Below are 23,033 nucleotides of genomic sequence, written 5' to 3' on the forward strand. Positions count from 1 at the left end.
GGTTGCTCTAAATTTTTATTTGATCAATGAGACTTTTTATATCATGTGACAATGAAAACTATTTTTAAGCAATTCCATTTTTCCTTTATCTGGTCATTCCTGTGCTAGAGTTCTCACCCCCTTCTAACCCCACAAAATTAAAATATAAAATTGTTTTGTGACATTTAAAATAAAGTTTCCAGTTGTTAGCCTATAACAGTTACAGTTACAGTTTACAGTTGCACGTTTACAGGAGTTAAAACTATATAATGGCTACAGTCGCCTTCAGGACTTTAAAATGGAAAATCATATTTTCCTGTTTAGTGATTTTTCATCTCATTAATTATTTGAAGAAAGTATATCACTCATCCCAGAAAATCACTGCAACTGCTGATAGACTTAGCCTCCAAAACATGGATTTCAAGAGGGAGAAGAAAGTTTAGCACAGACGTCAGAGGTCAGTGAGAGAAAATTCAGTTCATTATGAGGTGCCATAAACCCGGATGTGGTAGTTTGGTTCTTTATTTTTTTAACTAAAGGGGTTAGAAGTAATAGAGTGGAGCACATACTGTGCTTCATATTGTGTCTTTTAAAGTTTTTTGTTTCCAAAGAAGAGAAACTGACTTTGGCCAAACAACAAAACAAATTTATCAGAAGGATTTGAGGAAGTGCCAGAGCTGATGGAAGATGGTGGAAGTAGATTTTTAAATGGGTGAGAACAGAGGCCACTCTGAAGAGGAATTATCTGGAAAGGAAGCAGAAGTTCACCTTACTCTCTTCACAGAAGGCAGTTAGGCAGCTAGCTCTTAACTATAGGCCTTGGCTGGGCTGGGTAGGAAGAGGCAGAGAGCTCTGAAGATAATTCCTAGAAGAAATGAAAAGTAAAACTCAGAAAACTTGTGGTTTAGTTAAGGTCACTCAACTAGTTTATGCCAAAACCAAAAGAGATCTCACATCTGCTGATGGTTTAAGATTCTTTTATGTTTTCATTTCTTCATCTGGTACTTGCCACGCTCCAGGCGCTTTGCTGAGGGCTGGCATTTAGCCATGAGTAAGACGGACCTAAATAATTTATGGTAAATGCTACAAAGTTGTATAGGGTGAATGCTTTTGAAAGATGAGTAAAATGGTGAACTAGGAATTAATGGAACCTTATATTAAGTATATCATGCTTGAATTAAATATTCTCACTAAAGAATGTGGTGACCATTGCTTTAGCCAAAAACATGAACCTTTAATCAGATACAGACTCAGTACCTACTTGTTCCACTTAACTTGATAGGAAGAAAAGACCCTCTTGCATTTGTCTCCCTCCTTTGAAGACTAATTAAGATGGTATATTGAAAATTGCCTCAACTGTTTGTCTGCTGTTTGGTAGGCTCTCAATAAATGCTGGTTCCCATCTCCTCCTGTCTTTAAACTATAGCTAGAACAGTTTATGGTTGAAAGAGATTTAACTCATAAAAACAAACAGAAGCAAACTAGCTGAATTCTGAGCTCTTTGTCTTTATTCTGTTATGTTTTCTTGGAATTTAAGGTCTTCGAACATATCCAGTTGGCGGCTCTTCAGCATGCATAAAGGCGGGATGCTTTGGCATTCAGACTTTTAAAAGGCTGTGTAAAATACCAGTCATGATATGGTTCATGTTTTAGACAGTTTTTTTTCTTTTAGCATGTTGTTTCTATGAGCTGCAAAAATTGTTTCCTGAAGAATCAAATGTAGCTATTTGTCTGACAAACAAGACACTTAAAAGGTATCAAAGAATGCTTAAGATATCTGAATACATTTGAAAAAACATGAATTAATTCAACAGATTTGAGCTGGAAGTAAGATTAGAGAAAAACATAAAGTCATACTATATTTTTTACCCATTCTTTAGTAAGATTTGTAACTTTCACCAGTTATCCGAATATGTAGCTTATCAATTTTTTTTTCTCTGTCTTGCAGAAAAGTTTGAGCGCAGGGATTTTTTGTTGTTCTTCTTCTTTCATAGATACCATATAGTAGAATTTTCTTTAATGTCTTACATTTAGTCTCAGAGAAGTCTTGTCCTTGCAGAATGACCTTGTAATCACAAGAAGACGTTTTCAGATGTTGTTGCATAGTAATTCTCACTTTTTGCACTCTTCAGTCCTTGGCCTTATAATGTATGAATTCTTTCACTGAATTCACACTGTCACATCTTACACTCTTTGCACGCATGATTGAAGCCTTTTAATTTGCCTCACTCTACTAGCATCGGTAGTTGCAAGACCTATAGAAGATTTTAAAACCACTTTAAAAAATACATACATTTTTATTCCTGAACAATCTTGTTGTGATATTGTTGTTTGTTAAAGTTGTTTAACCTTAATAATATTAATAGCATTTGACACTAAGTCATCAGAACAGAACAGTCACAGGGCATTGCCGTTAGGTGCAGTTTTGTCTCTTTTGGAGCTATGAATCTTCCTGCTACTGCCCTACATAAATGTCTCCCTAGACTTCCCAGTCCTATCATAAGGGAACTTAGCATAGCATTAAAAGTCCTTCCCAATTTGTCTACCTTTTCAGCTTTATCACCAGATACTCTCCCCTGGTACCTTTATGCTTTTGTCACACTGCTGTTCTGTATTCTTTGAGAACAGGGATATATCTATGAAGTTTTGCCAGTGCTGTTCCCTATGCATAGGATACCCCTCCACATATCCAAGCCCATTTGTTTGGGATCTGCTAAAATACTACTCATTCTGAAGTTTCCCTTGATTTTTTGACTTGGAAGTGTTTGTCTTCTATATATAGTAATATTTTATTTGTACTTTTTATAAAGTGCTTACGATTTATACTTTACGTTGTGAGTATCCACATGTAGTCTTTACTAAATCTAGGTTTCTTGAGAATGGGGTCGGCATCATATTACACAGTAACATACCTACCATTTATTGAGCTCAGGGATGCCTGTCTCCAAAGTCCATGTGTGTTTTTTCCATCCCATCGAGCTGCTGCTTAGAATTCTTGTGTATCAGGGAACATTGACAGCATGTTGTAGGCACTCAATAAATTCTGTTCAATGACAGAATAAATGTCTCAATTTCAGTGGCATCTCTTTCTGCTGGTCACATGTTTTTCACTTCCTTTTTGGTTTTTAGGTATATTCTAGATGTATTCTGTAGTAACCTCTAGCCACATGAGGCAATTTAGGTTTAAATTAATCAGAATGAAATAAAACTAAGAATTCAGGTCTTCGGTCACATTAGCCACCTTTCAAGAGCTCACTGGCCGTGCACGTGGCCAGTGGCTGCTATATTTGGCTGCACAGAAATAGAGCATTTCTGTGATCATAGAAAGTTACTTCGGACAGTGCTGGTCTTCATGTGTTGATCGCCATCACGATCATCACTGCACATCTGTGGTATGACTGTGTGATGTACTTTTAGGACAGGAATAACGTAGTAGACAAAAGCGTCATACAGAAATATACCTGTATATAATATCATAAAACACTTTTCAATGTTAGGTTGTTCCGGAAGTACATTTTTCTGTAAACCTTGGGCACATGCACAGTTCTCTTAACTGCTTTAGGGAAACTGCTTTATCCAGTTGCTACTGTCACGGTACTGTGGAAGGAAGCCAATCTATTTTTTCCCTGAAGCTTTGAGCTCTCTTAAGCTAGCCAGACTACAAAAGGCCTAACTCTGTAGCCCTGGTTTAGTTGGAAAGCTTCCCTGTAATGACCCTTGTTCTGTAACTGATATCTGAGGATTAGACTTGGCCTCCTGGGTTGGAATTGCCTTGGGACCTTTGAAATGGCCACACTGATGTAGGAGTAGCTCTTTCAGGTTCTGAAAGGTTGTTTTTTTCTTCCCCATGATCCCATTTAGTGCCACCTCAGCTCGTGAGGTAGTAGGTGATCTTCATGCTACCGATGCGAAACTGAGTCTCGGAGAGGTTAAGTAACTCACCCAAATAAACCCAAAGTGTAAGTTATGATAGAAGAGTTCTGGAACCTCCAGCTTCAAGTTCAACATTCTTGTAATGTTACCATGTCCATACCCTTCCCAATGGTAGGACTGCCACAATTGATCGGTTTTCTGAGTCGAGAGAATTTGGAGTTACTATAGTGATACTTTAATCTTTTTTGTGATCAGCATATTTAATTCTAGTTACATGCATATTTAAATTTTTATTACCTCTTATTAGCTCTTATAAATATGCAGAAGTGGAGGGGGCAGTAAATTAGAGTTTGTTATGTGGTTTCCAGACATGACACTTGAGGTGTACTGTTAATTACAACTCTAGAGGTAGACCTCAGTCTGCCTGAGCCATAGTCAAGAGGACCGAGAGCCTTCTGAGTTGCTTTTTGCTTTTTTTCTCAGTGTCATACTGTATGTAAGTGCTGGCCTGTGATTTGAACTTATGTTTTTATTAGTTTTTATTACTTCATATCTCACTAAATTAAGCTCCTCTTTCCATGTCATTATTAATTTAGACTCTCGTACTGCAGGTGTCAAAAAGCTAGACAGTTGTGCTTATCTTGAGGCTGTAGGTTGATATGCTTTTCTGGAAGTGCCATAAGCAAAAACAGGTAACAAAATAGCTCGATTAAACAGTCACTTAGGGCTATTTTTGCGTTTTCCTCTAAGGAACTTAATTTTACATTCATTTTATGCCTCCTGTTTTGGCTTCATTTGTTCCCAAGCTTGAAATCATGGATTTAAAGAACTTGGCTGCTTGTAGCATTTGTATGTAATACCTGTAATACAGTTTCTTTGTCAGAGGCATAATTAACAATATGATTTGTACATCTACTGCCTTCTGGTATTCACAACACAGTTTGTAAACTTAATTAGTTCTTGGAATAGCAAATGTTTTGAAGATGATAAACACTTTCCCTCTGAATAATGTGTTGAATGGTTATGTATTCATAGAAATTTACTCTGTGCTACTCAGATTAGAATGCGGATAGGTATACTTCTCCAGGTAAACATCACCTGCAGTTGCATATTCCCAGATTAGATTGTCTTCCTGTACTTTTCACAGGGGAAATCAGACATTTAGCTCGGATAATTTAGCCTCCAGAAATATTCATTATGGCTCCATTGTATAGAGAACATCTATGCTAATGTCATTACATAGATGCCATTTTCTCAAACTTTGATGGTGATCATGATGATATATAGTAGGGGAGGAGTGGGTAACAACCAGGCACACCACTATAGCAGTACGTCACTTATTCTCTGCTCTCAGCTCTTCAAGATGTAGTTGAGACCAAAGAAGTAAGCAAGAAAGCACTCTCAGCAGCTCAAAGAGATGCTGCAAAACAAATATGCTGATGCCCAGGAAAGCTTGTCTCGCATTTTCTTTAGGACTTTATTACCATCAGTACATCACAGTTCTGAAAAAGTTTAGCTGTTTGGTTTTCCAAAAAGCAATATTGAAGTAGAGGGAACAAATTAGAAAGACCTCAATGCCATTATATTAGTGATTTTCAACCCTAGGAGCTGGGGATGGGTCATACATGCCTGCGTTTTACCCCATTTTTATGCATAGAGAAACTAGAGCTCAGTGAGGCCAAGTGATTTGCCAGAGGTTCTCTAGTGCTGAGGCTTGGTCTGTCCTCCAAAACCTTGGCGTGTCTACCACTTCCCTGCCCTGCTTGTGGTCCCTTGGGACCCTTGAGGGCTCTCCTTCAGGCCTAGCATACTAACTGGCACGTTGTACTTAAGACCTCCCACCTGCTATGATTCCCAGGTACTTTCCACTAGACTTCAGGAATTTACCAAGAGGGTGTATCTATCAGGTAAACAGATATCATGCCAGGTCTTTTAGCAGAGAAGATTGAATAGCAGGAATTGGTTAGACATGTTCTGGTTGACCCAAAAAGCAAATGGGGAGTACTGAAGCAACACAGAAATAGTAAAGAAAGGTTAGCAGCAAGCCATCACCCTCGAGGCTGGAAGAGCAAAAGAAGTAATTTGGAGGAAGTGGGACCGAGACCCTTTTAGTATTGTTACCTCAGGAGCTTGAAGAGGGTCCTCACAGGGCTGGGACTCAGACCTCCGAGAAATGGGTCCTGGCTTGCTGAGGGAGGTATGATAAGCATGGTTCTGGGAATGTAGGGTAAAAAAGTCGCTGTAACTGCTAGACTTCAGGACCATCACTCTGGTCTGCTGCCAGGAACTGGAAACACAATGGGAAGGAGTAAGCCCCCACCTCACATTCCCTCTGAGGTTCTGCCACTGGCAGAGGAGAACTGAGGTCTTCAGAATCTCTACCCAGCATTCCAGGACAATGTATAGGCGGGTAGGTGTAGAGCTAAGAGACCATAGCTTAATAACTGGCATAGATGGCTTGTTTGTGGAAATGAAAGATGACTTCCACTTTTGTTAATTTAAACCTTGGATATTCTTAAACATTCATCAAGTCTCACCATGCTTTTTCATGAAGAATATAATTTATTCACTTGTATTCACTCAACAAAAAGTTTCAGAATGTGTGGTTCTATTCAAGGTGCAAAACTAGCGACAAGGTGCAAAACTAGTCTAAGACACTAGTCTAAGATAGTCAGCAGGACAGATGATAAAAATGTGTGTAATTCTCAGGGTTGAAAGGAACCTCCAAGTCCAACCTTCCATCAGATGATTGGATCCTTCCTTCTGTAACGTTCCTTTTTTTCTTTTTTTTTTGAGATGGAGTCTCGCTCTGTCACCCAGGCTGGAGTGTAGTGGCGCTATCTCGGCTCACTGCAACCTCCACCTCCTAGGTTCAAGCAATTCTCCTGCCTCAGCCTCCCAAGTAGCTGGGACTGCAGGCGCCCGCCACCACACCCGGCTAATTTTTGTATTTTTTGTAGCAACGAGGTTTCACCATATTGGCCAGACTGGTCTCGAACTCCTGACCTTGTGATCCACCACCTCAGCCTCCCAAAGTGCTCTGATTACAGGTGTGAGCCACCGTGCCTGGCTGAACTTAAAAATATTTTAAAGACAGTTAGTTCCGTCTTTGGTCAAATTTATTGTTAGAATCTTCAACTCAGTAATTTGTACTGGACCTCTTTTCTCTATAATTTCTATCTTTGGTCCTAATTGTACCATTGGTTTTTTTTTTTTACTGACAGATCTAACCCTTTCTTTTATGTAATATACAAAACTATTTGTATTATAAGTTTTATTCTCTCCTGAATCATTTATCCTGTAGGATAAACATTTTCATTTATTTCAGCTGGCTTTCCTAGGCAGTGCTCTTCAACTTTTTTCTATTATTGCCTCTTTTGTGGAGTCTTTGTAGACATCTTTTTTCCTAATTATCTGCCCACCCCAAATAAATAGTGAGACTGCAGATATATTCTGTATTTGTTTAGGTATCATGGACCTTTGGTGAGCTGGCAACCATAGTTCTTGTAATTACTGGCAAATTCTTCAAACGGATCTAATGGAATACTTTTCTAGATTCCTGGCCATGTTATCAGTCTTAGTGTTACTGTCTGAGCTACTCATGTGTAATATAGATCATCAAATTATTCCACCTCCTATTTTTAGGATGAGAGTAGAAGACAGTCAAATATCCATATAAAGGTCTGTATTTATTCTTTGATTCTGTCTCATTTGCCCAGACAGGCCGTGTGAAATGACTAGTAATCTGTAAATTCAGCCTTAAAGTAGATCAGTCAGTTTTCAGTACATTTAGCAAGTGGAACCCTCTAGAATGCGTAATTTTTTAACTAAACACTTTATGGTCAAAGGACAAAGTGAAAACGAATGCCATTGACCGGCTATGGTGTGCTAACTTATTTTTTTTTTAACGAAATACTTACATGTTTTTAATGTGTAACTTGCTTCAGAATGTGAATGTCTGTATTTAACTTGACAACAACATCCCTTAAAGGAAACCCCCAGTGGGAATGTCCACTGTGAAGAGATAGCATCTGACTCCAGGCGGAGCAATATGTAAAATGTGACTGAAGAGTGACCTAGTATGCATAACACTCCCTGTCTTTAAATTGGCATGAGAAGACTGGTCTCATTTTCAGTAATTCTATGGCTTTATGCTGAGTTACTTCATTTCCACAGAGGCTGTGACTATTAAAGTCAGTGCAAATTGATTTTTCATCAGTGTCTTAATTTTCTATCGTGATTAAATCTGAGTGACAGGATGTATATTTCTGCTGTAGTTGTATTTTGCTTTTAAAAAGTGTTTTATGCCTGTTTGGCCGTTTTCAGGTGGCTTAGAAAAACATTGAATATGAGTAGAATTCTTTATATAAAATTGACCCCCTTAATATCATCATATGAAAAATAGGATTTAATGTCTTAAGGTTCTTTTCCCACCCTCAATTTACTGTGAGACTTTACTGTGTAAATAGGGACTGGTTTAGAAACTGATGTAAAAATGTATGGATATAGAATGATAAATCTTACTTTGAATTTATTTTAAATAGTGTCAGTGTATTATTGTAAATCTAACCAATAGAAAATATTCATTTGTAGTTCTATTAGATTTATAGAGAATAAGATGCTTGCATTATATGGTTGTTATAGAATATCATTAGTACAGTCATATTTCTATCTCAAAGTGTGATAATGCCAGCGGGATAAATGAGAAAGACATTGAATCTTCACACAAAGGAAACGGATTGTATAATGAGTGCAGTCTGAACAGAACTAATCTCTTTCTTGGATCATTACTTCACCTAATCATAAAACCTTTTTTAATTCAAATCCTTGCAGGATTCTAATTGGTGACCTCTGGAGCCTGATAATTGTTTAAGGTAGCTGGTCTTTTGAAGTATACTTAATGATGTTTGCAATTAAAAGTGAGAAATGTGATTTAACTCATAGGTGTAACTAAAAATGTAGATTTCCCTTTTTCAATCTTTAATAGTTATTCCCCTCCCCTCCTTCCCAAAGTTAGTGACTTAAGTCATTACTAACTTGAATTAGTCCAGTGCACTGGTTACCTCATTTATTCTGTGGATTTATTATTTATTTGATAAATGCATTGGGTTATATTAAGAGTAATCCTCAATTATGCAGAATAGCTAAGGGACTGGTGTGTTTGGGAAGACAGGAACTCCTAGCCTCTTTTTTTCTATGTTGTTTAGGTACACCTTCCTGCTTGTCATTTTTGATTTAAGTAAAAACTTAGCCAGTCTTTCTAGCCAGTTTCAGTAAATATTTATTTCAGAACTTTTCTGACTACCAGATAAAAATGAGTCATTAGAAGAGAAATTCACCAGTATTCACCACTGGGACCAATAAATCTGTAGGTGAACCTCAATCTCAGTCATTTGTCATCCTTACCACTGTACGTGATAGCATGATATAATTTAGTTTGTACTGTTGTACATTTATGATGTTTTTGAGTTCCTCTTTTACATATCTTAGTAAATGGGGTCATTAAATGAATACAGTCGACTATCCTGATAGAATTCCATATATTTATTGGAGGTCAAACTTAATCTGTTTCATTGACTTGTTTCTTGGAGGATTTCATTTTGTTTTGAAGCCAGCATTTTGTAATTTGGTATCTGGGGAAACAAGCAAAACCTTTGAGAGTTGGACAGTGCTGGAACTGAACTTTAGTTCTGCCATTTATTAGGTGTGGGAAAAAGGAAGTGGTAATTTCTGTCCCAGCACTCTGAGAAGTTATGAGGACTGAATGTTTATAAAGCCTCCAGTATAGTGTCTAAATATGGTAATGATTCAACTTGTTAGATTCCTTCCACCAGTTTTAGGGAACATCGCATCTTCAATTTCTACTCTTTGGTCCTTATTGTTTTACAGTTTTAACAAACCTATGAAATTTATGAATTTATTTAAAATTGTTAGAATTCAGTACCAAAATCCAATAACCTACTCACTTGTGAAGACCTTTGAGTACTTCCCCTTGTTTAAGGGATACATTTTTATCTCCTTGAGGCATTGAATGACTATGTCTTGTCTTTGTCATTCTTGTCTTTGTCTTGTCCTGTCATCATGCCTTTCATTTTGTGAATGACTACATATAATTAAGGAGAAAATAATGTGACAAATGCTACACTGGTAGCATTTGTTTTCTTAAGAATTTTATAAAATGTTAATAATTCTCAATAGTGTTTGGAATTTTTAAATGTATCTAGATTTGGTTCTCTGGAATCATTTTGGTATCACAAATTTTTCTTGAAATCCATTCTATAAGAGTTGTTGAGAGATAAACTTAGGTACGCTGGAATTTTCTTTTTCCTGTGTTTTTTTGTTTGTTTGTTTGTTTTTTGTTTTGTTTTGTTTTTTGTTTTCCTTAAGACCTGAGTCTCTCTCTTTTTCCAGGCGGGAGCACAGTAGTGCAGGCATAGGTCACTACAGCCTTGACCTCCTGGGCTCAAACGATTCTTCTGCCTCAGCTTCCAGAGTAGCTGGGACTACAGGCATGCCTAATTATTTGTATTTTTTGTAGAGACATTGTCCAGGCTATCTTGAACTCCTGGGATCAAGTGATTCTCTTTCCTTAGTCTCTCCAAGTACCATCATTACAGGTGTTAGCCACAGTGCCTGGCCAGACACAGTGAAACTGTAATGCCTTTATTTGAGCAGACATGAATTGGGCAGCATCGGAGCTCAAGTGGTTCAGGGTTTCACCAAATGAGATTGAGGGCAGAACTTTCATAAAATGTTTGTAGAAGCAAGACAAAGAAAATATTTGGTTGGTTAAAGTGGAAAGTCCTTAGTTAGAGGATAGTTGATGGTGCTTTTTTTGAGATGGAGTCTTGCTCTGTTGCCCAGGCTGGAGTGTAGTGGCGTAATCTCGGGTCACTGCAACCTCCACCTCCTGGGTTCAAGTGATTCTCCTGCCTCAGCCTCCTGAGTAGCTGGGACTACAGGCATCCGCCACCATGCCCAGCTAATTTTTGTATTTTTAGTAGAGATGGGGTTTCACTATGTTGGCCAAGATGGTCTCGATCTCCTGACCTAATGACCCACCCGCCTTGTCCTCCCAAAGTTCTGGGATTACAAGCTTGAGCCGTCGCACCTGGCCAGTTGATGGTTTTTGATTGGTAATCTCTAGTTCCAGGTTAGTTGGTGGTTTCTCATTGGTTAAGCTTAAGTATTCTCTTCCTAGTCTGTGGTCATTCACTCTGAGTTGGGTTTCAGTTTGCTTCCATATGAACCCAAGGCTCTGGAGCCATCTCAGTGTACAGCCTTCTCCTCTCCCCCCGCCCCCTGTTTTTTTTTTTTTTTTTTAACAGTATAAATAAACCATCAGAAATTAGGAATTGTTTTTTAAATAAACCTATATTTGTTTTGTGTGTTGTAGTTTCTTTTTTTTTTTTTTTTTTTTTTTTGAGACGGAGTCTCGCTCTGTCGCCCAGGCTGGATTGCAGTGGCCGGATCTCAGCTCACTGCAAGCTCCACCTCCCGGGTTCCCGCCATTCTCCTGCCTCAGCCTCCAAGTAGCTGGGACTACAGGCGCCCGCCACCTCGCCCGGCTAGTTTTTTGTATTTTTTTTAGTAGAGACGGGGTTTCACCATGTTAGCAGGATGGTCTCGATCTCCTGACGTCGTGATCCGCCCGTCTTGGCCTCCCAAAGTGCTGGGATTACAGGCTTGAGCCACCGCGCCCGGCCGTGTGTGTTGTAGTTTCAAAGTACTTTCATAGACATTTATTTTGATACTTGTAATAACTTGGTGAGTTTCCCTAAAATGTAATCATCCAAAATATTTTTTCTCACCCCAAATCAAGATCTCTCTGCTACAGTAATACTAAGAAAGTAGAGGAAGCATGGACATAGGAATCAGATAACCTGGGGCTGGAATCCTGAATCTCTGTTGGATGTGAGACTCTAGCTCAGTCACTGGATGTCTATAAATAGTCATCTCCTTTCTGTAAAAGAACATTGTATCTACTTTGCAGCAGTGTTACAGATTGACTACTTGGAAGATAGTCATTAAATAAATTCCAGCTGCTGCTATCATTGTAGTATTTTCGTTAATTAGCCGTGGTGGGTAGAATTAATTAATTTATCCTCCTCTCCATCCTCCTCATTATTATTCTTACTTTCTTTTCCTCCTGTCTTCCTTTTTGGAAATTTGACTGTCATTTTCTCGTGTATATGTTTTAATCTTATGTGTTGTATGTATATTTAAGGATATTTTACATACAAATATTTGCTCTGTGTTTATAAAAATCAGTTTTCCAAGCATTTGTGATATTTAGAGTATCGAGTGGTTTCTTTCTTTTTTTTTTTTTTTTTGAGACGGAGTCTCGCTCTGTCACCCAGGCTGGAGTGCAGTGGCCAGATCTCGGCTCACTGCAAGCTCCGCCTCCCGGGTTCACGCCATTCTCCTGCCTCAGCCTCCCGAGTAGCTGGGACTACAGGCGCCGCCACCTCGCCTGGCTAGTGTTTTGTATTTTTTTAGTAGAGACGGGGTTTCACCGTGTTAGCCAGGATGGTCTCGATCTCCTGACCTTGTGATCCGCCCGTCTCGGCCTCCCAAAGTGCTGGGATTACAGGCTTGAGCCACCGCGCCCGGCCTCGAGTGGTTTCTTTCTAGATGATATGTTTATGTGTATTTATGATAAGCTTATTTGTCCTTATTAGACAGTGATATGTATCTCTGCTGTGTCATTTGCTCATGGACTATTATTTGCAAGATTAGACGCTGTATGAATCAATCTCGTTTGGGTAGTTACAGTGTTTTCAACTCTGGTTTGAATGTAATGGGTATTCAGTTAGGTTTGGATTGCTTAAATAAAATAATTCTTTAGTGAAAACATTCGTCATGTTGAAGGTTAAAAAATTCCTTTTCAGATTAACAGCTACAGTAACATTTTAGTAATTTGTCCAATAGAATTTACAATGGCTGTAACTACTCTTTATATTTCTTTTAAAAACAATTCAAATACTCCAGCTGGACTGTTGTACTATTTTGAAATAGATTTCTGAATGTTGAGCATCTTATATGAGCTTCTCATTTTATTATAGATTCAGGCCAATGCCTGTCCTTTAATTAAACTTTACACAAGAGTTAAGGTGTTTGGAAAAGTGGGTGGGGGGTAACTCTATTAACTTTACTAATTTCCACACCAGTACGTCATTGTGCAGGCTGATTTGAATTATTCAGTTATTTTCTGACCCTTTTATGAACTTCTATTAATAGCTCTTAAAAACAAGTTACAGTTTTTAGAAGAGCACTTTTCAGCAGTGACTGCTAGCTAGCTCTTTACACACTCATTATACTCCGTTAAATTATTTTAAACGTTCATTCATTCTTTCATTTATTCAACCATTTAGTAACCTTTTGTGCAGTCCTTATCCTAAATCACTATACTAGAGTGTTAGGATATAACAAAAATGAATAAATAGATGTTCTTAACCTTCCATGGGCTTACCATCTTGTTGTTGGGCACAGAAAGTGTGAAAAATGAGTATATGAAAATATACTCTGTTGTGGTACAAGTTTTATACAGCAAAACAGGTCATTGTGAAGGATATAATCAATTCATCTGTGAGGTGAAGGGGATGTTGATGTTTTAATTAGGAGCTGGACACAGACTTGCATTTCTAGGTTGCTTCATAAAGTTAAATTAGATAAAATCTCACCCCTCAAGAACCTACTGTCTAGTATAGGCATGTACAGTATTTGGCAAATGCCTATATAGAACTTAACTAGGTATTGTTGTTCTTTGCAAATATTAAATTATTTAATCCTCATAAAAACCCTATGGGGCAGGTGCTGTTATTTCTACATTTCTTTGATGAGGAAATTGTGACTTAGATTAAGTTACTTTCTGACAGCCAATATAATTAAGTACCATAGCAGGGATTCAAACTCAAGCAGTTGGAATCTGGCTGCATTATTTCCAAGACTCTTACTCTCTGAGGTTTTATGTTTTAGTTTTTTACTGACAAAGTTCTTATTACTTAGCAGTTAAGAACTCAACAGTCAGCAGTGCTCAAAAGGTGCCTTGCATGCAGAAAGTGGACCCTTTTGCCATTATTTTTATCTCTTTCAATTTTTGGGGCTGGAGCATCAATTTTTACCTTAACTTAAAACCATGGAAATTGACCAGTTACATTAGGGGGATAACCATGCAAGACCTTAGATTATTTTTTTATTTAATCATCTTAGGCTTCAGCAACTAAAGAGCTACAGTCATGTCTCCTCTGCCCCTCCTTTTTTTTTTTTTCTTCGTCTACTTTATGCAAAGATTGCTTCTGTTTGACTCCTTTGTACTCACTTAACTCTGTAATTTGTTTATTTTGACATTAGTGGAATTTATATTTTCATTTGGATTTGGACCTAGAACTGTCCCTGATGTCACACAAAATTCCTTCAGCTATTCCTTTAAGTCTACTTTGAGAGTTCACTAAAGATCACCAGTACTGAGGTTCTGAAAGTTCAAGCTGTTCTCTATACATTGAAGCAGTGCTTCCCACAGAATCACTTGGCTGTGGGAGAGTCAAGTGAAGGGGTAAGCAGATGTGGCTACATTAAGAACATCCAATGCTTGTGATTTACAGCTTTAGAACATTTTCACATCTCACTTCAGGAAAGAAGGAAAAAAGAGATTAAAGGGTGTACTTATTCACGATAGCTAAGAGGTGGAAACACTCCACATGTCTGTCAACCAATGAATGGATAAACAAAATGCGTTATATAGCTACAGTGGAATATTATTCTGCCTTAGAAAGTAAGAAAATACTGCCACGTGCTGCCCCATGGATGAACCTTGAGGCCATTATGCTAAGTGAAATAAGCCAAGCATGGAAAGACAAATACTGTTTGATTCCTCTTACATGACGCAGCTAAGCAGTCACATTTATATAAACAAAATAGAAGGGTGGTTACCAAGGGCTGGAGGGGAGGGAAAATGGGGAGTAGTTTAATGTGCATAGGGTTTCACTTGTGTGAGACAGAAAAGTTCTGGACATCTATTGCACAACAGTGTGGATGGACTGAACAGCACACTTAAAAATGATTACGACTATAAAGTTTGTGTTTTTTATAACAATTAAAAAAAAAGTCAGATAGATCTAGATTTGAATTCTGACTGTGCTAATTAGCTCTCTAACCTTTGCAAACTTCTTAACCATTTCAGTCCTCAGGATCTCACTCTGTAAAATGCAGGCGACAGATCATATATTTGTTAGGATAAAGAGATAATTTAAGTCAAACACACAACCCTGTACTTCACGAGTCATCAACAAAATACTAATTATAATTTAATTGCTACTGGTATAAGTGACCTGTAAAATAATTTTCATTCTTTTTCAATATTTTGCTGTGTAAATTTATGTGTGGTGAGCTCAGATGGGTACTTTTGTACATAATGGAGGTATTAGAAACTCCTTTTAAAGATTCCTTGTGTTTGCTAAAGATGAAGGGTTGGAGTTTTGTTGTTGTTTTTGTTGTTGTTGTTGTTGTTTTTGCCTTATCAGGTCCTTCTTCCACCCTTCGCTACTCTGCTCTGTGCCCAGAGGCTGATAAGCGTGGTACAAGGCCAGTATCATAGATATATTTACCCTCTGGCTTTGAGCTGGGTTAAGAGCTATCCACTAGTGGTCAGTAGCAGAAGCTTGGCAGGAGAAAGAAGTGAGCTCAGAGTATATATTTGCTTTGGCCCTTCCTGCTGTGTCACCACAAATTAACCGCTTTCTTGTGTGCAGTCTGTAGCCCCATCAGGCTACCCTATTAGTCTCTTTTCCTTTTCCTTTCCTGTCCCCTGCATGCCATTTTAGATGGGTAAAATGTTCACATGTTTCAGAGATTGAAAGCAATGAAAGAAGAGATGCAATGAAAAGTAGTTCTGTATCCCGTCTACTTTATTCTCTCCATGCCAAATAGATAACTAGTTTCTTATACCGTCTTTTGTTGCTTAACCACAGGGATTTGTGTTCTGAGAAATGCATCCTTAGATGATTTTGTTGTTGTGGACCATCATAGATTGCTCTTAAACACACCTAGATGGTGCAGCCTGCTGTACATATAGGCTAGGTGATATAGCCTGTTGCTACTAGAGTACAAAACTTAGACAGCATGTTGCAACGCCAGAGTACATGTTACCATACTGAGTACTGTAAGCAGTTGTAACACAATGGTTAAGTATTTTGTGTATCTAAACATAGAAAAAGCACAATAAAAATACAGTACAAAAGATAAAACATGGAATACTTGCATAGGACACTTACCATGAGTGGAGCTAGTGGATCTGGAAGTTGCTCTGGGTGAGTCAGTGGTTGAGTGGTGAGTGAATATGAAGGACTGGGTCATTACTGCACACTTTTATACATCTGGCAGCGTGGAAGGTTTGTTTACACTGTCATTGCCACAGACATGTAATGCTTTGTGCTGAGAGGTTACCACAGCTGAACCATTACTAGGCAGCAGGAATTTTTCAGCTCCATTGTAATCTTACAAGACCACTGTCATATATGTTGACTGTAACGTCGTCACATGGTGTGCAACTCTATATCAATAGGGAGATTTTTTTGTGTGTATAAAAGTAAATTAAACATTTTTTTCTTACATTGTGTGTGTTTGTGTGTAAGTAAACAGTGCATTTGGTACCGATCTTTGACTATCAGAACATGAAGTTTCCTCATTTTGTGCAGTAACTACATGCTATTTTATTCTAGGGTGTGCTCTAGCCTACTTACCCAGCTCCTGCTGATAGGCATTTAGGTGGTTCCCAGTGTTTTGATATTAAAGACAATGCTGTAGTGGATAATTTTGTGTGTAATATTCCACATCTATCTAAGTATATATGTAGGTTAAATTTCTAGAAATGAAGTTGCCAGAACAAAGGAAAAATAATAATCCGTGTGTTTGATTATATAAGAGAAATGAAACTACTTTAAAAATTTTACATTACTAAAATTTTTATATTGGAAACTTTACTCATTTAAATCCAAAGATTTTAAAGCTATTTTTAGAAGATTAGTGGACTTTAGTATATCTGCTACATTAAAAAGGAAAAGAGGCCATTGCTTAGGAAGTTCTGTACTAGACCAAAACAAAACAAGTGAACAAACAAAAAACAATACAGATATTATTACTGAAAACAAGAATTCTGCAGTGAGAGAAGTTTGGTGTATATGGTTTGAAAGCATAGCATTTTAATCCCCTACATTATCTAAAACCTTAATCACACATTTGCTTATTATTTCTGAGCTAGGAGATGGTATTGGTACATTAAGCTGTTTGGTACCAAATGTAATCTGGGGATTAGTGAAAGTCAAATCCCCTATGCATTCGTCCTTGAAAATCTGATTGGGTTTTCTCTATTGGTGGCCTCTCTTTGCTACAGTTAACTAGAGGGTCACATCCATCTTGGTGGATCTCAAGCATCTTTCCTCCCTCAGGGAGGATGTGAGGGGTGGTAGCAGGGATTTTTGAATATCCAACTCGCAGTTAGGGACAAGCATAAATCCTTGAGACAGCTGTCTCAAGATTTCATAGATAATTTTGTACAATTCTCCATTTTTGTGCATTATGTACAATTCTCCATTTTGTGTATTTCTGGATTTCAAAGAAAACATTAAGCTACTTATAATCCTCAAGTAGAAAATAAAAATTCTTGATTGAACAGCATCTACTGAAAACAGTAAAAGTTTCAACCAGTTTTGAATTGTATATTGGAAGGCACCAGGGCCTGAAGAAAGTACAGCAGTCATGATTTAAACCAGGTCTGTTTGACTCCAGCGATGGGGCTCAGGTCTCTCTTTGTGTTGTTGTGTGGTACTTTAGGCCCATTAAATGCAAACCTACATGCTTCTGGTATGGCATCAGGCTTAAAAAATTAAAAAAAAAAAACTTAAACAGTAAAATATTCCAACATCATTCAAAATTTGAGATAGAAACAGTGTGTTCTAGCAACTTAAGATTTGTAGGATGCCGTGTATATGTAGAGAGGAAATTAGATATTTTATATAGATTTTCTTTCATTTTCCTTTTTAAAATCATTGATGATCTTAAACTGTAATATGTGATAAAAATACATAATTCCTAATTTTTAAAAGCTTACCTATATGATTTTCTTACATCAAAATGTTAAATAACACTGATACAAGGAAGAACGTGGAATTCTGAATTTGTGGATTTAAATATTGTGCATCTGGTATGAGTTTTCAACAATTACTAAACTACTTTGTTATTCGAAAAGAAAAGAGACAGTTGAATCTATTTTGACACACATACACATACCTTACAAAAAAATATTTTAGGACGTTTCAGTGTACCTGATTTTGTTGAATCTTCTAACTATGCCAAAGGTATTTCTAATTATTGCATAAATAGATAATGAAAGGTGGGATTTATTTTCTTCTACTTAAAGCTGAAGTCATGAATTGTTATACTCGGAGCAGCTGATGTGAGACTTACTGCTCTTTACTGAAGTAAACAAAACCAGTGTAGCTCGTTTATACCATTGGTGCTACAATTTTCAAACTGTGTGTATGTGTGTCCATTCTATTCTTGGAAAATTTCTGAAAGAGTATATAAAAATAGTTGATTATAATTATTTCTGGAGTTGAAGTGATAGGAGAAACCTTAAAAAAATTTTATATCTTGTCATATTGTTTTAAATTTGTACCATGTGCATGTATTATTTTTATAGAAAAAAATCAATAAAAATTAAAGGTACTCTTGTATTTCTGTGTTTATTTTCCATTACAGATTCCACTTAGAATTAATTTTTCAGCATCAAAACAGTGTAGTACAAGAAAGCAAACAAAATGACTAATGCATTTATTTGGTGACTTAGTCTTTATCTCTTCTTGGAAGCTTTGATTAGAAGCTGCAGATATAATTTGCTGTTTTCTCTTAGCCATCCTTTTTTTATCTTCAGTTTCTACCCTGCTTCCTTCTGTCTCCCCCACCACATCACTGTTAATCCCTATTGTATAGTGTCTTCATACACTAACCAATTCTCTGATGCCAGCTGTGTATCCAGGAATTCAATTCTGAAGCTAACTGCAGGGATTAGCATCAGGCCTCCTCCCCTCCCCACAGATCAGGGACTTAATCCCGTAAGACTGCCCCCACTTCAGATGCCAGCCACAGTGTAATGCCCAGGCTACCCAGATTTCTGCCTGACTACAAATTTGGAGGTTCCAGGAGTCTCCCTCAGGTTTGATAATTTGCTATAATGACTCACAGAACTCAGGAAAGCACCTTGCTTACTATTAGTGACCAAAGTTTCATCAAGGAGTGAGAGGCTTTGTCAGCATTTGTAAGTCACACAAGATCCTAAGGTTTTAGAACCAAATCGTTGGATATTCTAATTCCCTTTTCTCATTTTAAACTTGAAGAACCCGCATCCTAACTAATGCACCTTTTTCTAATTGCAAAGACAATTATTAGCAGATCTGAATGAGAATCTTAGAATTTTTATGTCCCATTTAGTGTCCTTTAAATTATAATAATTCTTTGTTGCTCATTCAAAACCTTTGTTTAATAGACAATAATTTAGTTAGAAATGGGAGGCTGCATAGCATGTGGAGTGAAAGCTCCTCAGTGGAATTATGAAGCCCATTGGCTGCTTCAGGCCCGAAGCTTCCAGCTTTAAATAAATCTTTCATTTATCCCAAGATACTGTAAACATCTTTCTTACTTTTTTTTCTGATATGACATACAAAGTGGTGGGAGAGACTGTACAGGCACCTTATCTTTTGAGTCTAACAAACGTGAGGGTGAATCTTACCTTTGCCATTTATTGTGAAGTCACCTCTTTGAAACTCCTCTTTGTCATCTGTTTTGAGGATTGAATTATGTAATGAATGTGAGTTATCTTGTCCAGGGATGGCATATTAACATGTGCCATCTTAAATGTTAAGATGAAATCATCATAACAAGTAGAGCAAAGAGCATTAGTAAAGACATTAGCATATAGTTGGTATGTGTCATATGAACATTCTTAAGTGTTCCTAGCTGAAGCAAAATGGATAAATATGTGTATTCCTTTGTACAACTGATGCTGTCTTTGATACCTTCTCCAGACTGCTGTTTATCCTTCTCTGAACCTGGGTGTCTATTGGTTGGTCCCTGGAGGCAACAGTTCACGTACTCATTCATTCAGCAGTCATGCAAGCGCCTAATTTTGTATCTCTTGTATAACCAAATACTATGTGCCGTAGGGTGAATTAAACTCTATGCTAAAATTTTCTAGGATCTGGAACTTGCTTAGTTGAAGATGTTTATGAGTGAATAAATAGATTTTACCTGAGAGAAATGTATGTTCTAGTGGGAGAGGTAGCACATTTTTTTTTTTCCGTCTAAGGGTAGTAGTAGAGTTGCACGTAAAGTGCTTTGTGAGTATCAAAGTGAGAGTGATTGATTCTTCCGTTCTTGCCGCCCCATTGAGGAAAGAAACACTTGCACAGAAAATAAGATTTAATGTGGTTGAGTCTCAAAAGGAGATGGAGATGAAATCATCATAACAAGTAGAGCAAAGAGCATTGGTAAAGACCTTAGCATATAGTTGATATATGTCATATGCAAGGAGGGAAGATTTGACAGGGGAGGTGGGCTACTGGAAGATTGTATAGGGTGTTTAATGCCATCATAGAATCAGTTCTTAGTTGTAGAAGCCTTGAAAAACCAGGCAAGATTGATAAATAGGGATGTTTCAGCGCTTTGCGTCACTGAACTGTGAATACTTATGGCTTTTCTTCTTTATTTGATCAGCCTTATCTAGGAATCCAGAAGACCCGAAGTAACTTATTTTTGTTTGTTAGCTGGTCTGTTGTTCTCTGTTGGTATGAGCAGTTGAGATTTGACCTTGTAGAGCCATGATACATGCATCTGTTCCATTTATGAAGAATCATTGATAAAACAGGAAATGTACTTGAAAACAGTTGCCTCAATTTAATAGTCCATACTTCAGTAATAGTTGATTTCATGCCACAACAGAGCTAACCAGAACACCCAACCCCTGCATTTCTGAGTCATACACTTCATGCTTATCTTTTTGCCTCCACAGAAATAGAAAAGTTTCAAAAAGGAGAAGGCAAGGATGAAGAAAAGTACATCGATGTGGTGATTAATAAGAACATGAAGCTGGGACAGAAAGTGTTAATTCCTGTAAAACAGTTCCCTAAGGTAAGACAGTGAGGTCTACACTGCTGATATTTTAACCTGAATCAAAGGGGAGCACGTGTTTAATTTGTATCCCATTTGGTGTTTTTAGAGATGTATCCTCTTAGCATCCCCCTACACACACTTTTAAAGTTAATTAAACACTTAGTAAATTTAGTCATTCTATCTTTTCTGTTTAACTTTAGTGTGAGTTACAGATTCCTGAAAATCTATCCTTTTGTGTCAAACTAGCGGTGTGACTTTGGCAAACCTGGTCAGCTTTTTTCCACTTCAGTTTCTGCATTTGTAATATGAGGTTGGATGATTTAAAATTAAATGAGATAATCTGTGTTAAATGCTTGGTACATAAAGGTCCCACAATATCATTGTTTATATTTTATTTAAATCCTATTTTTCCTTTGTCTTTCTTCTGAATGTTCATGTACATGATTCTTGCATACTGTTGTGCACATTAGGAGTTCATTTCTTTTTATTGATGAATAATAATCTGTTACCTGAATGTATCATTGTTGTTTATCCGTATGTCTAGGCACTTTTAATTTTTCGGTTATTATAAATTAAATTGCTGTGAACACTTTTATACACGTGGTTTCTTTTTTTTTTTTTTTCTTTTTTTTTTCAATGTTGTATTTTTTTTAAGTTCCGGGATACATGTGCAGGACATGCAGGTTTGTTACATAGGGAAATGTGTGCCATGGTGGTTTGCCCCATCCCCTGGGTGTTAAGCCCCACATGCCTTAGCTGTTATTCCTGATGCTCTCCCTCCCCCCGCCCCCACGACAGGCCCCAGCGTGTGATGTTCCCCTCCCTGTGTCCATGTGTTCTCATTGTTCAGCTCCCACTTATAAGTGAGAATATGTGTTGTTTGCTTTTCTGTTCCTGTGTTAGTTTGCTGAGGATAATGGCTTCCAGCTCCATCCATGTCCCTGCAAAGGACATGATCTTGTTGCTCTTCAGGGCTGCATAGTATTCCATAGTGTATATGTACCACATTTTCTTTATCCAGCCTGTCATTGATAGGGATTTGGGTCGATTCCATGTCTTTGCTATTTGTACAAGTTGTTTCATAACCAGATATGTTTGTAACTCTTTATTAAATACCCAGTATTGAAAATTGTTGTGTATTTAGTATTACAAGAAATTGTCATACTTTTTTCCAAAACACTTATACTTTGTAACATTTCTACAAACAATGTATGCAGGTTGTGGTTGTGGCTGCCTCATACCCCCATCAGTATTTGGTGCTGTCAGCCTTTTTTATTTTAGCTATTTTGATGGTATATTGGTATCTTCCTGTGGTATGAAGTTGCATTTCCCTTATGATTGATGATTTTGTGCAATTTTTCATATCCTTACTGGCTATTCATGTATTTGAATCTCGAAATCTTTGCCAACTTCAAGGAAATGTTAGAGTTCTTTATAAGTTATAAAGATACTCTTCTGTATTTTCTCTAAAAGTGTTATTGTAGCTTTTACTTTTAGGTCTATGATGTATCTCAAATGCATTTTTGTATGTACTGTGAGAGAGAGGCTCAAGTTCATCTTTTTTCCCATATGGTTATCTAGTTTTTCTTGCACTATTTGTTGAAAGATGTTTCTCTCCACTGATTCTTTTGGTGCCTTTGATGAGAAAATCAGGTGAGCATATAAGTAGGGGTATATTTCTAAGCTTTCAGTTCACTTCTTTTAATCTATCTATGGATCCTTATGCCAGTACCACACTGTCTTGATTACTATAGGTTTTTACATAGTGAGACATGAGTTTAGGTAATATAGTTCCTCCGCCTTTGTCCTTCTTTTTCAGGATTACTTAGATATTTTAGATCCTTTAAAATTACATATAAATATAAGAATTTCTTTTTTAATTACTACAAAGCCATCTGCTGGGATTAGAACTGCAATTGCATTGCATCTGTTGAGCAATTTGTGGGAGATTTGACGTCTTAACGATATTGAGTCTTCCATTTAATTTCTATCAACAGCGTTTTGTACTTTTTTTTTTT

The 23,033-nt window shown here is 37.3% G+C and overlaps 1 protein-coding gene across 4 annotated transcripts in view; it reads left to right on the top strand.

The window, feature by feature from the left end:
* Positions 1-23,033, top strand: part of KHDRBS3 (KH RNA binding domain containing, signal transduction associated 3) — a 203,321-nt gene that overhangs the window by 47,546 nt on the left and 132,742 nt on the right. For all 4 annotated transcript variants that reach the window (XR_004435247.1, XR_004435246.1, XM_033202636.1 and 1 more), the window contains exon 2: positions 20,915-21,033. Coding sequence is in view for 2 of the 4 variants with exons in the window: in XM_033202636.1 (XP_033058527.1) it covers positions 20,915-21,033 (119 nt within the window). In the remaining 2 variants the exon portion in view is untranslated. The remainder of the gene's footprint in view (positions 1-20,914; positions 21,034-23,033) is intronic.

This window comes from Trachypithecus francoisi, unplaced genomic scaffold (assembly GCF_009764315.1).
Source record: "Trachypithecus francoisi isolate TF-2019V2 unplaced genomic scaffold, Tfra_2.0 Lachesis_group7, whole genome shotgun sequence".
Taxonomy (NCBI): domain Eukaryota; kingdom Metazoa; phylum Chordata; class Mammalia; order Primates; family Cercopithecidae; genus Trachypithecus; species Trachypithecus francoisi.